General features: G+C 52.7%; 1 protein-coding gene and 1 pseudogene across 3 annotated transcripts in view; both read right to left on the bottom strand.

The window, feature by feature from the left end:
* LOC117593725 overlaps positions 1–1,788 on the bottom strand; it is a 48,289-nt gene extending 46,501 nt beyond the window's left edge. For 2 of the 3 annotated variants that reach the window (XM_034289629.1, XM_034289630.1), the window contains exons 1-3: positions 1,491–1,788; positions 762–1,046; positions 389–655 (exon numbers count right to left, since the gene is read on the bottom strand). In XM_034289629.1, the coding sequence (XP_034145520.1) occupies positions 389–655; positions 762–1,046; positions 1,491–1,554 (616 nt within the window). In that variant the 5' untranslated portion in view covers positions 1,555–1,788. The remainder of the gene's footprint in view (positions 1–388; positions 656–761; positions 1,047–1,490) is intronic. The other variant, XM_034289631.1, reaches the window with a different exon arrangement.
* Positions 1,789–7,077: 5,289 nt separating this feature from the next.
* Positions 7,078–14,149, bottom strand: LOC117593748 (annotated as a pseudogene).
* Positions 14,150–14,952: the final 803 nt, after the last annotated feature.

Below are 14,952 nucleotides of genomic sequence, written 5' to 3'. Positions count from 1 at the left end.
GCACGATGATGGCAACAGCAACAATCCTTGTAGTTGAGGAAGACTCTGAAAATAACATATTTATGTATGAATACGTTAAATTACATGTCTCAGGTAAATCCCCTCAAAATCTCTACCAGTAGTGTTACTAACATAATACATACAGCTCTGGAAAAAATTTTTAGACAACTGCAACGTTTTTTTTCCTTTCCAAAAAAGTTGAAAAGAAAGATTTTGAGGAACAAAAGGGTTAAAATTAAGAGACCACTGCAAATTGAATGCTTCTGTTCCTCACTCAAAACCTTCCTTTTCAACTTTTTTGGAAAAGAAAGAAAAAGGTACCGTGGTCTCTTAATTTATTCCAGAGCTGTACAGTAAGACAATATCACACTTATGAATGTCCACTCACTTGGGTCAAACAACGGTCCCACTGGATCACTGTCTTTCTCACTAACACCATTCTTCAGCTTGCAGGTGTACTTGTATCTATTTTGGTTGAGTTTACTGTCACTCTTACTGACAGTCAGTAACTTGCCAATCTCCTCCAAGTTCCTCTCTCCCTCTTTCCACCAGTAGGTGACTGGTTCAGCACCAGCTGTGTCACCATCACAGGTCAGAGTGCAGGAGATTTTGTTGTCATTGCAGGAAACTATTATAGCTGGTTTGGGGACTGGTTCTATAAGAGAAGGTAAATGATTAAGGAACTATCAGAAAATGCCTGAGAGACACTGCATTACCTGTAGTTCTGTTCAAGCCACTTGGACTGGCACGCACACACTTACTGAGAACAGATAATGTATAGGTCTTCTCAAGCCGTTTGCTGTTAAACTCCACAGAGTACACCCCTTCATCTGTTTTCCTCAACCCGGTGATTATCAGTTCTCCAGTAGTTTTATCTAGGGTTGTGCGGCCGTTGAAGTCACCATAGTAGGATACAGTAGTGCCAAAATCCATGTCAAAGTCTGCCACCTTGTTCTGCCCCAGTCTCCATAGGATTGATGAGGGGGGGTTAGTCACAGAGACCGGTGTCAACACAACTTCGCCTCCCAGTTCACAAGGACCATTCTCTGCAAAAAACATTTCATATATCAAAGTATCCATGTTAGAAATCAGGGTAACACTTCATTTGAAAGGTATAAATATGTTTCTCCATTGGTATTGAAAGTGACATTAACTTTCTGAGCTTCCCACTTGTTACAGAATGTGCCCCCTGACCTCTGTAGGGAATGGATCCTTACATTCTGATGGTGAAAAGGTGAAAAGTATCTACACAGATTTCCCATATAGGACAGGATAGAGTAAATAAATGTAGGAAGTTATCTGTACAATATAATAACCTTCTTTGGTTTTACATAATGCCGCTATAAACGTTTTCGACTTGTCTGCGATTTCGTATAGAAACACAATGATTACAAGTAACAAGCACACTAGTTAGCTATAACAGACATTCGGGTGAAAGATTCACCGCGTACGTCAACAGTTAGGCTACTCGTAATAAAAACCTGTCTTACCGGTTATGGAGAACACAGCCTTTGTCGAACACAATAAGATCAACAATTTGATTTGGTTAGGCATAATTGTCAGTCAATAATATCTGAAATGTTGATGTGCCAAATATGTCAAATGTTCTTTTCACAGCATAAAGCATTTTAATGAAAAGTGAAAGTAAGATCTGTGGGAGTTCCACCCATAAGCCCCCTGGTGGAAAGCCATTGATCCATTTATTATAAAATATGTTCAATAGAAACAATCATACATCAACAATTTTTATAGCATTATTTGTATGTTATAACATAAATGACCACTTGAACTCGAATAGTCTTGGCTGCAGGCATGTCTAATAATCTACCAACCATTTGCTTTCTTGATTTCAGAAATGTAACTTTAGCCAACAATGCAAACTATTTGTAATACTGCATTGTACAGTATAGTGTGTACAGTATCGTATTTCATTCATTTATAGAATTTTTGCAAGATATAAATGTTCCAATGTTTTGTTTAAATAATTAACATTATTCAAATTTGAATTACAGTGGACTTAACATAGTGGCAAATTACGATTATGTTAACTTGATTGATGGGGTAACTTGAGGTAAGACCCCTTCCCCAATTCTTTAAAAGGTGTAACACACAATTTCGTTTTTACAAAATGTTCTTGAGAAACTAAAAATATAAAAACGATAATGCCATTTGGGTCAAAATAGCAAACAAAGTAATACTTTATAGCAAACAAAGTCATTCATGTTAGTGTGAGTTTGTCACAACAGAAAAGCAAAGTTAATTTTTTGTTAAGGGTATACAGTAGTAGACAAACAAATTGTCTTTAACAGCACAAATTAGTGTTATCCCTTTATGAAGGCTTATATCAACCATCATGTTGGTATGTTGATAGTCTTCCACCTGAATATCATCTATGAAGGGAGTCTTCCTCCTGAATATCATCTATGAGGTGATACAGGTGGGCTGTGGCCAGTGGCAACAGGAGTCAATAGGTCAGCAAAAACATGAGGACTTTGGACAAGGACAGCAGTTAGCAGCCAGGCCAGGTAGAATTGAGGAGTGGTCTTTGGGCTCAAGTCCTCCTAAAGTTAAACAGAACACCAGAACATTTTGAGAGAGCATTCCTTGGACCAAAAGGATACCTGAGCATGATCCAGACTGACACTTGGCCCTGTCACATGAACTAATGCAAAAAAAACAATTGTTACTAAAACAGGAAAGACTGACCCTAGAGTCCCCAGCTCAAAACTATAACAGCTTGAAACTAGGCACTGACACTCAGGACATGTCCATGCATCTTTAAGTTGGCAACTTACCATCTGGAAATACTGGATAATAACTGCTTGTCTTCGGAAATGAATAGGGTTTGTTCTGCAGGCAAACACAATATAGATGTAATCCAAGACCTATGCTTGTTTTACTTTACTTGTGAAGATTTCTTTTGGGACCAAAATGTATTATGAAATTTCAAGTGTTGCTGGCGTTTTACTCCACCCATACTACAAATAAAGTTGCATATTTTGTAACCCTTAAGCCGACCTTTAACCTCAAAACAACTCTCACCCAAACTTTAACTCCAAACCTAAACATTTTAAGTTTAAATGTAAAACATTAGCTATAATCCAAAGCAACCAACAGTGAGGGCATTGCAACCAACATGCTTTACCATCTGACCTGTTTGTACACATGGACTGGAAAAATGTTCTCACCCCACCAGATTTACATGGGTTTAACACTTTCAATAGGGATACGTGTACACACACTAGCGTCCCTTCACAAACAAACTGAAAGCTAAAACTAAATAGTAAAGGTTTATTTCTTTTCCTGCAGGTAATCAACAACAATGGAATTCCACATACAGTAAATAGGTTCTTATCATTAGATTCTTCAGCCGTAGAGTTGTTGAATCCATACACTTCAGCTGATAACAAGAAATGCAAGGTTTCGCTAATCATATGCATTGCATTAATGCATTAACTCAAAACACCTGCAAAGGCCTTTAAATGGTCACTCAGTCTAGTTCTGTAGGCTACACAATCATGGGGAAGACTGCTGACTTGACAGATTTCCAAAAGACGACCATTGACACCTTGCACAAGGAGGGCAAGACACAAAAGGTCATTGCTAAAGAGGCTGGCTGTTCACAGAGCTCTGTGTCCAAGCACATTAATAGAGAGGCGAAGGGAAGGAAAAGATGTGGTAGAAAAAAGTGTACAAGCAACAGGGATAATCGCACCCTGGAGAGGATTGTGAAACAAAACCCATTCAAAAATGTGGGGGAGATTCACAAAGAGTGGACTGCAGCTGGAGTCAGTGCTTCAAGAACCACCATGCACAGACATATGCAAGACATGGGTTTCAGCTGTCGCATTCCTTGTGTAAAGCCACTCCTGAACAAGACACAGCGTCAGAAGCGTCTCGCCTGGGCTAAAGACAAAAAGGACTGGACTGCTGCTGAGTGGTCCAAAGTTATGTTCTCCGATGAAAGTAAATTTAGCATTTCCTGTGGAAATCAAGGTCCCAGGGTCTGGAGGAAGAGAGGAGAGGCACAAAATCTACGTTGCTTGAAGTCCAGTGTAAAGTTTCCACAGTCAGTGATGGTTTGGGGTGCCATGTCATCTGCTGGTGTCAAGCTATATGGAGATGCAGATTTCATTTTGCAACAGGACTTGGCACCTGCACACAGTGCCAAAGCTACCAGTACCTGGTTAAAGGACCATGGTATCAGTGTTCTTAATTGGCCAGCAAACTTGCCTGACCTTAACCCTATAGAAAATATATGGGGTATTGTGAAGAGGAAGGTGCGATACACCAGACCCAACAATGCAGAAGGGCTGAAGGCCACTATCAGAGCAACCTGGGCTCTAATAACACCTGAGCAATGCCACAGACTGATCCATGCCACGCCGCATTTCTGCAGTAATTCAGGTAAAGGAGCCCCATCTAAGTATTGAGTGCTGTACATGCACATACATTTCATGTTCATACTTTTCAGTTTTTAAAATCCTTTTTTTGTATTGGTCTTAAGTAATATTCAAATTTTCCGACATACTGATTTTCATTAGTTGTCAGTTAAAATCATCACAATTAAAAGAAATAAACATTTGAAATATATCAGTCTGTGTGTAATGAATGAATATAATATACAAGTTTCACTTTTTGAACGGAATTACTGACATTAATCAACTTTTTGATGATATTCTCATTATATGACCAGCAGATGTATGTGAGAAGATTAGTATGTCTTGTCTGCTGAAAATAGTACGCCAAATGTTCCCGCATGGTCTACTATCACTGGTGGATTTTCGAAGTATGCACCCATGCATGCTCTTTAGGGTAATATAGACCACAACTACCTGCGCAGTGAAAGAGGGGTTTCCACGATTCTCTTGTCTTTTCACTTGATGAAAAAGTCAGTTATCGTCACCTTTATGGATAGTTATTGCATCAATGTCGAACATTGGTTTGCCCCAAAAAATGTAAATAGCCGTGGCAGTGTAAAGTTTGTCTTTAGTCTTGCTAGAAATTGCTAAATTGACTATTTAAAGTACTAAGATATACTATAGTATTACTGGCTTATAAGCTTTTAAAACGGCCAGTTGCAAAAGCCATTCTGTTCATAGATGCTATTTGTGGTGGAAGAAAAACGTCATAGGAAATGTTAGTCAGTTTAACACAATCCCAGCAAACACGTTACGTAACCTTGACCAAACGTGACGTAGTGGATTTGTCATGTCCTGACATTACCTTCTTACAACGTTGTGGCAATGTTGTCCGGAGGTAATTATATGACCACATCTTCCTCACCTGCTCAGGATGTCGCAGAAACGTAATTACATGACGTACCGACAATGTAAAAACGTACATGCCAGTTTGGTAACGATCTTACGTAACTACAACTGGAATAGTTAACTCCCTATTTTCGGTGCTACAGCGTACTTTGCTCACAATGTCATTATTTGCCACCACATCGGAAACCATATTCCAAATATTTCAGAGTTCAGCAGAAGAAACAATAATACTCCAATACACGCAATTGCTCAATTCAAATGCCATGTAGCCTTACTTCTCACAATACCAGATGGAAGGCATACACAAATTAACTGCAAGCACGGAAGAGCCGCAGCACGAGGGTCCCGCCTTCGCTGTAGTATATGTACTCCTAAATAGTCTTGAGAAGTTTACCGCAGCAATTACTAAATTGCAGTGGTTGTATACTTCTGATGTGTTAAACTACAGTGGGGAGAACAAGTATTTGATACACTGCCGATTTTGCTGGTTTCCCTACTTACAAAGCATGTAGAGGTCTGTAATTTTTATCATAGGTACACTTCAACTGTGAGAGATGGAATCTAAAACATGAGACAAAAATAGAGCTTTTTGTCTAAACTCCACTCGCTGTGTTTGGAGGAAGAAGAAGGATGAGTACAACCCCAAGAACACCATCCCAACCGTGAAGCATGGACGTGGAAACATCATTCTTTGGGGATGCTTTTCTGCAAAGGGGACAGGACAACTGGACCGTATTGAGGGGAGGATGGATGGGGCCATGTATTGCAAGATCTTGGCCAACAACCTCCTTCCCTTTGTAAGAGCATTGAAGATGGGTCGTGTCTGGGTCTTCTAGCATGACAACGACCTGAAACACACAGCCAGGGCCAACCAAGGAGTGGCTCTGTAAGAAGCATACAATGTAATTTTGTGGATTTTTGTTTTAGATTCCGTCGCAAGGTCATTTTGACACGGAAAATGTGCTAATCAGATTCAAGGAAGTACAGAATTGTATTGTTATATTTTAACAAACGTTGAAATCCTTAATACGCATTCTTATTTATCGTTGCAGCTTTCCCTGACTGTAAGAAGAACCACAGGCCAATTGAAGTGACTGTAAACACAGATGGTCAACAGAATAATGCTGTAACTAGAGGCTTGTGCAATATGCTTGTTAGTGTTTTATTTATGCAGCTTTAGGGTAATCAAAATGCATTGATAGCTTATTGATATCATTGGCTTGTGTGTTCTTTAATATCAAGTACTATTTCACTTTCTCTAGTTATTGGGGTACCAATATGTGATGCATAAAAAATGCAGAGCAACTTAAGCTTTTGTCATCATAAAGACAAAGTCCCCCTAATATTTTGGTCAGTCTCAAGGAAGATATATAGACTGAGACCAGTAATAAAAAAAATGTATAATATACAGCTCTGGAAAAAATTAAGAGATCACACCTATTTTTTCTTAAATCAGCATCTCTACATGTATGGCAGCCATTCCATTCCAGTGTCTGTTAAATTCCAACACAGGCACACCTCATTTTAGTCAATGAGGTACTGATTAGGTGATTACATGAACCAAATCTAATGACTCCTAACCATTAGTGGTGTTAAAAAAAAATCCAGAGCTGTATAACCATTGACTCAAATGTAAAAATATTTACTGAGTTCACACAAAGAATGATTCAACAATACATTTGATAATAATGTAAAAGTGATGTAATAGAATTATGAAATAACTGAGTCAGATTATGGACACTTATACTTTTTTTAAACTTGTTTTCATTGTCCATGATCAGGTGCAGTTCTGGGTGCATAGCTTCTGTCACGGCTTCGGGGGTTGAGAGGAGCAAGGAGGAACCGGAGAAGGCGTGATGGAATGAAGGTTTAATGTTTCTCAGCGAGAGAAATCAGTACAGGTATAACAAAGCGTTGAACAGCTCTTCCATTTAGTAGAGACAATTACACACAAAGACAGGGGGAGCAGAGGGAACATATATACCGGGGGAAACAGCGATGATGAGGAACAGGTGCACAAACGAGACACAGGTGAAATGTATGATGAAGACGGTGGCGTCAGAAAGCAGGTGACGTCGACCGCTGGGGCCCGCCCGCTGCAGGGCGAGGTGAACCAGCAGAGGTCGCAGTTGTCACAGTACCCCCCCCCTGACGCGCGGCCCCAGCCGCGCGACGACACCGGCCTCGGGGCCGACCCGGGGGGCGCGGAGCAGGGCGGTCCGGCCGACGCTGATGGAAGTCGCGGACAAGGACGGGAGCCAGGACGTCCTTCACCGGAACCCAGCTCCGCTCCTCCGGGCCGTACCCCTCCCACTCCACGAGGTACTGGAGGCCCCCCGCCCGGCGCCTCGAGTCGATGATGGAGCGGACAGAGTACGCCGGGGCCCCCTCGATGTCCAGAGGGGGAGGGGGCACCTCCCGCACCTCACACCCCTGGAGGGGACCATCCACCACCGGCCTGAGGAGAGACACATGAAACGAGGGGTTAATACGGTAGTCGGGGGGAAGGCGTAACCGATATGTTACCTCGTTGACTCTCCTCAGGACTTTAAAAGGCCCCACAAACCGCGGGGCCAGCTTCCGGCAGGGCAGGCGGAGGGGCAGGTCCCTGGACGAGAGCCAGACCCGGTCGCCCGGCCGATACACCGGGGCCTCCCCGCGGTGGCGGTCTGCATAGGTCTTTTGACGGCGGACAGCGAGCCGGAGGCGGGATTGTACTGCCTCCCATGTGCCCGCTGCCCGCCGGAACCAGTCGTCCACCGCAGGGGTACCGGTCTGGCTCGGCGTCCACGGCGCCAGGACCGGCTGGTAGCCCAGGACGCACTGGAACGGCGTCACGCCCGTGGAGGAGTGGTGCAGAGAATTCAGTGCGTATTCTGCCCACGGCAGAAACTCTGCCCACTCCCCCGGCCGGTCCTGGCAGTAGGACCGGAGGAACCTACCCACTTCTTGATTGACCCGTTCCACCTGCCCGTTGGACTGGGGATGGTAGCCCGAGGTCAGGCTGACCGAGATCCCCAGGTGCTGCATAAATGCCTTCCACACCCTAGACGTGAATTGGGGACCCCGGTCAGACACGATGTCCTCGGGCACCCCATAGTGCCGGAAGACGTGTGTGAACAGGGCCTCCGCGGTCTGTAGGGCAGTAGGAAGGCCGGGCAGAGGCAAGAGGCGGCAGGACTTCGAGAACCGATCCACAACGACCAGGATGGTGGTATGGCCCTGGGAAGGGGGGAGATCCGTCAAGAAATCAACAGAAATGTGGGACCATGGCCGTTGTGGAATGGGCAAGGGGTGCAACTTGCCCACAGGTAGGTGCCGGGGTGCCTTACTCTGGGCACACACCGAGCAGGAAGAGACGTATACCCTCACGTCCTTGGCTAAAGTGGGCCACCAGTACTTACCGGCCAGGGCGCGCACTGTTGGCCCGATGCCAGGATGACCGGAGGAGGGAGATGTATGCGCCCAGTAGATGAGGCGGTCGCGGACAGACGCCGGCACATACGTACGGCCCTCAGGGCATGTGGGCGGAGAGGGCTCGTCGCGCTGCGCTCCGGCGATGTCCGCGTCCAGTTCCCATACCACCGGTGCCACGATGCATGACTCCGGGAGCACGGGAGCATCATCCACTGGCCTCTCCCCCGTGTCATGCTGGCGGGACAGCGCGTCAGCCCCGACGTTCTTACTCCCCGGCCTGTAGGTGAGAGTAAACACAAACCGGGTGAAGAACATAGCCCACCTTGCCTGGCGAGGGGTCAGCCTCCTCGCTGCCCGCATGTACTCCAGGTTCCGGTGGTCAGTCCAGACGAGGAAAGGGTGTTTAGCCCCCTCTAACCAGTGCCTCCACGCCGACAGAGCTCGAACCACGGCCAGCAGCTCACGATCACCAATGTCGTAGTTCCGCTCCGCCGCACTGAGCTTCTGGGAGAAGAAGGCACAGGGACGGAGCGTGTTACGACACCCCGTCCGTTGGGAGAGGATGGCACCGAGCCCACAATCGGACGCGTCCACCTCCACGATGAACTGGAGCGACGGGTCGGGATGGGCCAGGACCGGAGCGGTGGTGAAACGGTGTTTCAGTTCCACAAACGCCCGCTCCGCGTCCACGGTCCACCGCAACCGGGTCGCCCCCCCCTTCAGAAGGGAGGTGATCGGAGCCGCGACCTGGCTAAAGCCCCGGATAAACCTCCTATAGTAATTAGAGAAGCCCAAGAAACGTTGCACGTCCTTAACCGTGGTTGGGGTCGGCCAATTACGCACGGCGTCAATGTGAGGCTCCTCCATAGCCACACCTGTGCTGGAAAAGCGATATCCCAGGAAGGACACAGACGACTGGAAAAACAGACACTTCTCGGCTTTCACGTACAGGTCATGCTCCAGCAGTCGAGCCAGCACTCTGCGCACTAACGAGACATGTTTGGCGCGGGTGGCAGTGAATATCAAGATGTCATCAATATACACTACCACTCCTTCGCACAACAAGTCCCGGAATACGTCGTTGACGAATGACTGGAAGACTGAAGGAGCATTCATCAACCCGTACGGCATCACTAAATACTCGTAATGGCCAGACGTGGTACTAAAAGCGGTTTTCCACTCGTCTCCTTCCCGGATACGCACCAGGTTATAGGCACTCCTGAGGTCTAATTTAGTGAAAAAGCGGGCCCCGTGCATCCTCTCCACCTCCGCAGAGATCAAAGGGAGAGGGTAGCGGAACGGAATGGTGATCTTGTTCAGCGCCCGGTAATCGATGCACGGGCGCAAACCACCGTCCTTCTTTTTCACAAAAAAGAAACTCGAGGAGACCTGTGACTTGGAGGGCCTGATGTAGCCCTGTTCCAACGCTTCCGTAACGTAGGCGTTCATAGTCTCCGTTTCGGTGCGGGACAGTGGATACACGTGACCCTTCGGGAGTGCGGCTCCATCAACGAGGTCTATCGCACAATCCCCCAGCCGGTGTGGTGGCAACACAGCAGCCTTGGCTTTGGAGAAAACCGTAGCCAAGTCCCTGTATTCGGGGGGAATGGGCACGGCGGGCGCACTGTCTGGACTTTCCACCGAGGTCGAGCCAACGGAAACACCCAAACACCTACCCTGGCACTTCCGCGACCACCCCGACAGACGTCGACTAGACCAGGAGATGAAGGGGTCGTGTAGGGACAACCAGGGGAAACCTAAAACGACTGGGAACGTGGGTGAGTCGATGATGTGAAATGAAATGGTTTCGCTGTGTCGGCTGTCGGTAATCAGGAGGAGGGGAACAGTGCAACTCGTGACCAGACCTGACCCTAGTGGCCGGCTGTCTAAAGCTCTCACGGGCAGGGGGGTGGCGAGGACCTGGAGGGGTATGCGTGACCGCAGGGCAAAAGACCTATCCATGAAATTCCCAGCTGCGCCTGAGTCTACCAGCGCCTTACACCGGGAAATCAGCGGAAAGCCGGGGAACCTAACAGGAACAGTGCACATAGAGAGGGAAGAGGTTAGTGGCGAATGTGCATGTGCTACCTGGGGTGACGCGGAAGTGCCATGCCTGTCGCCTCTCGACTCAGGGAGGGAGGTGCGGTGTGGTGCAGTAGTACGGCCTCGTCGCCCCTTGGAGGCACTCCGCACCTGCCCTCCCCGACGTCTGCCCGGCAGTGCAGCCGTCCCCAATTCCATGGGGACGGCGGTGTCAGGTTGGCAGGGTGGAACGGACGGGCCTCTTCCGGGACGTCCTCGGGCAGCCAGCAGGTTGTCGAGACGGATGGACATGTCAACCAGCTGATCGAAGGAGAGGGACACGTCTCGACAAGCCAGCTCCCTCCGGACGTCCTCGCGAAGGCTGCAACGGTAATGGTCGATTTGAGCCCGTTCGTTCCACCCTGATCCCGCTGCCAGGGTCCGGAACTCCAGTGCGAACTCCTGCGCCGACCTCGTCCCCTGCCGTAGGTGGAACAGCCGTTCACCCGCCTCTCTTCCTTCGTGTGGATGGTCGAACACGGCTCGGAAGCGGCGGGTGAACTCGGCGTAGCTGCCCTGGGTGGGCTGCTCGGTGTTCCAGACGGCGGTGGCCCACTCCAGGGCTTTTCCGGACAGGCAGGAGACGAGCGAGGTGATCTTCTGTGCCTCGGTCGGCGCAGGGTGCATCGCCTGGAGCGCGATGTCCAGCTGTAGAAGGAATCCCTGGCAGCGGTCCGCCGCCCCGTCGAAATCCCTGGGTAAGGGGAGATGCAGTGCCCCCATGCTCGGCGGCACGGCAGGGGCAGGCGGAGAAACGGCCGGTGCTGCGGGGGTCTGCTGGCTCAGCTCTAGGCGCTGCACCGCTTTTAAGACATTGTCCATTGCAGCGCCTAGGCTGGCCAGCATCGTTGAATGTACCTGGACCGCCTCCGCAACACCGACCTCGCCTGTGGCTCCCGTGGGCTCCATATCCTTGCTGTTGTATATTTGGTGTGTAATTCTGTCACGGCTTCGGGGGTTGAGAGGAGCAAGGAGGAACCGGAGAAGGCGTGATGGAATGAAGGTTTAATGTTTCTCAGCGAGAGAAATCAGTACAGGTATAACAAAGCGTTGAACAGCTCTTCCATTTAGTAGAGACAATTACACACAAAGACAGGGGGAGCAGAGGGAACATATATACCGGGGGAAACAGCGATGATGAGGAACAGGTGCACAAACGAGACACAGGTGAAATGTATGATGAAGACGGTGGCGTCAGAAAGCAGGTGACGTCGACCGCTGGGGCCCGCCCGCTGCAGGGCGAGGTGAACCAGCAGAGGTCGCAGTTGTCACAGCTTCCATACTTCAAAGGAAGGTGAATGTCACGGTCGTGGGATGAAGAGGACACAGGCGCAGAGTAGAGGTAGGTAAGGTAATCCATTTAATACAAAATAAAGAATGCAGGACTCCAACAAAACAAAAGGCAGCAACCAGTGACGTGGGTATTCCTTACACAGGATAAACAAAACCAAAATGAACCACGCCTTGGGGCCTACAAACTAAACTTAAATAGGGTCCCCAATTGGAGGCAATGACTAACACCTGCCTCCAATTGGGGAAACCAAAAAAAGGAGTAGAGGTGGCTAAAGGCCACCTCCTGTCCTGTCCTGGCTATGCCCCGAGCCCAGCGCAGAGATGGCTAGGGGCACAGCCAGGACGTGACAGTACCCCCCCCCAAAGGTGCGGGCTCCCGACCGCAAGACCGGGACGACCACACCCGGACCGGCGGAGGCTCAGCGCCCGGAGCCGCCGGCACAGGCCGGGGAGGCGGAGCTGCAGGGACAGGCCAGGGAGGCAGAGGGTCAGGAGACGGGAGAGCCGGCGGAGGGACAGGAGCCGGCAGGAGAGCCGGCGGCGGGTCGACAGCCGGCGGAGGAGCAGGAGCCGGGGGAGCCGGCAGAGGGTCGACAGCCGGCGGAGGAGCAGGAGCCGGGGGAGCCGGCGGAGGGTCGACAGCCGGCGGAGGAGCAGGAGCCGGGGGAGCCGGTGAAGGAATAGGAGACGGGGAAACCGGCGGAGGGTCAGGAGCCGGCGGAAGAGCGGGCGGAGGAGCAGGAGACGGGGGAGCCGGCGGGGGAATAGGAGCCGGCGGAGGAGCAGGAGCCGGGGGAGGCGGCGGAGGGTCCGGAGCCGGCGGAAGAGCCGGCGGAGGAGCAGGAGATGGGGAAACCGGCGGAGGGTCAGGAGCCGGCAGAAGAGCCGGCGGAGGAGTAGGAGCCGGCGGAGGAGCAGGAGACGGGGGAGCCGGCGGGGGAATAGGAGCCGGCGGAGGAGCAGGAGCCGGGGAAGCCAGCGGAGGGTCCGGAGCCGGCGGAAGAGCCGGCGGAGGAGTAGGAGCCGGGGGAGCCGGCGGAGGGTCAGGAGCCTGCGGAAGAGCCGGCGGAGGAGTAGGAGACGGGGAAACCGGTGGAGGGTCAGGAGCCGGCGGAAGAGCCGGCGGAGGAGTAGGTGCCAGCGGAGGAGCAGGAGCCGGTGGAGGAGCAAGAGCCGGGGGAGCCGGCGGAGGGTCCGGAGCCGGCGGAAGGGCCGGCGGTGGGTCCGGAGCCGGCGGAGGGTCCGGAGCCGGCGGAAGAGCCGGCGGAGGAGTAGGAGCCGGGGGAGCTGGCGGAGGAATAGGAGCAGGCAGAGGAATAGGAGACGGGGGAGCCGGCGGGGGAATAGGAGACGGGGGAGCCGGCGGAGGAATAGGAGCCGGCGGCAGGTCGGCAGCCGGCGGAGGAGCAGGAGCCGGGGGAGCCGGCGGAGGGTCCGGAGCCGGCGGGAGCCGGCGGAGGAATAGGAGCCGGCGGCAGGTCGGCAGCCGGCGGAGGAGCAGGAGCCGGGGGAGCCGGCGGAGGGTCCGGAGCCGGCGGGAGAGCCGGCGGAGGAGTAGGAGCCGGGGGAACCGGCGGAGGAATAGGAGACAGGGGAGCCGGTGGAGGAACAGGAACCGGCAGAGGAATAGGAGACGGGGGAGCCGGCGGAGGAATAGGAGCCGGCGGCAGGTCGGCAGCCGGCGGAGGAGCAGGAGCCGGGGGAGCCGGCGGAGGGTCCGGAGCCGGCGGGAGAGCCGGCGGAGGAGTAGGAGCCGGGGGAACCGGCGGAGGAATAGGAGACAGGGGAGCCGGTGGAGGAACAGGAACCGGCAGAGGAATAGGAGACGGGGGAGCCGGCGGAGGAATAGGAGCCGGCGGCAGGTCGGCAGCCGGCGGAGGAGCAGGAGCCGGGGGAGCCGGCGGAGGGTTGACGGCCGGCGGGGGAGCAGGAGCCGGCGGAGGAGCAGGAGACGGGGTAGCCGGCGGGGGAATAGGAGCCGGTGGAGGAGCAGGAGCCGGGGGAGCCGGCGGAGGGTCAGAACCCTGTGGGAGAGCCGGCGAAGGAGCCGGAGACGGGGAAGCCGGCGGAGGGTCAGGGAGAGCCGGCGGAGGGACAGGGAGAGCCGGGACAGGCGAGGGCGCCGCTGAGGCCGGGACAGGCGAGGGCGCCGCTGAGGCCGGGACAGGCGAGGGCGCCGCTGAGGCCGGGACAGGCGAGGGCGCCGTGGGACGATGCGGGGGCTCCTGGGCAGGTGAAGGCGCTGCGGGACAAGGCGGCCAGTCAACCGCAGGCTCGGGCGGCGGCGGCCAGTCATCCGCGTCCTCGGGCGGCCAGTCAACCGCTGGCTTGGGCGGCGGCGGCCAGTCATCCGCGGGCCCGGGCGGCGGCGGCCAGTCATCCGCGGGCCCGGGCGGCGGCGGCCAGTCATCCGCGGGCCCGGGCGGCGGCCAGTCCACGGCGGGTCCTGGCGGCGGCGAAAACAGGGCAGCGGGAGGAGCTGGCGGCTGAGGCCACTGGGCAGCGGGTGGAGCTGGCGGCTGAGGCCACTGGGCAGCGGGTGGAGCTGGCGGCTGAGGCCACTGGGCAGCGGGAGGAGCTGGCGGCTGCGGCCACTGGGCAGCGGGAGGAGCTGGCGGCTGCGGCCACTGGGCAGCGGGAGGAGCTGGCGGCTGCGGCCACTGGGCAGCGGGAGGAGCTGGCGGCTGCGGCCACTGGGCAGCGGGAGGAGCTGGCGGCCGCGGCCACTGGGCAGCGGGAGGAGCTGGCGGCTGCGGCCATTGGGCAGCGGGGGGCGCTGGCGGCGCTGGCTGCGGCTCCCAGGCAGCGGGGAACGCTGGTTGCGGCTCCCAAGCAGCGGGGGGCGCTGGCTGCGGCTCCCAAGCAGCGGGGGGTGCTGGCGGCGCTGGCT

This window comes from Esox lucius, chromosome 22 (assembly GCF_011004845.1).
Source record: "Esox lucius isolate fEsoLuc1 chromosome 22, fEsoLuc1.pri, whole genome shotgun sequence".
Classification (NCBI taxonomy): domain Eukaryota; kingdom Metazoa; phylum Chordata; class Actinopteri; order Esociformes; family Esocidae; genus Esox; species Esox lucius.
Note: the sequence above shows the minus strand (reverse complement) of the source record. Positions and strands in the feature narration are given on the sequence as shown.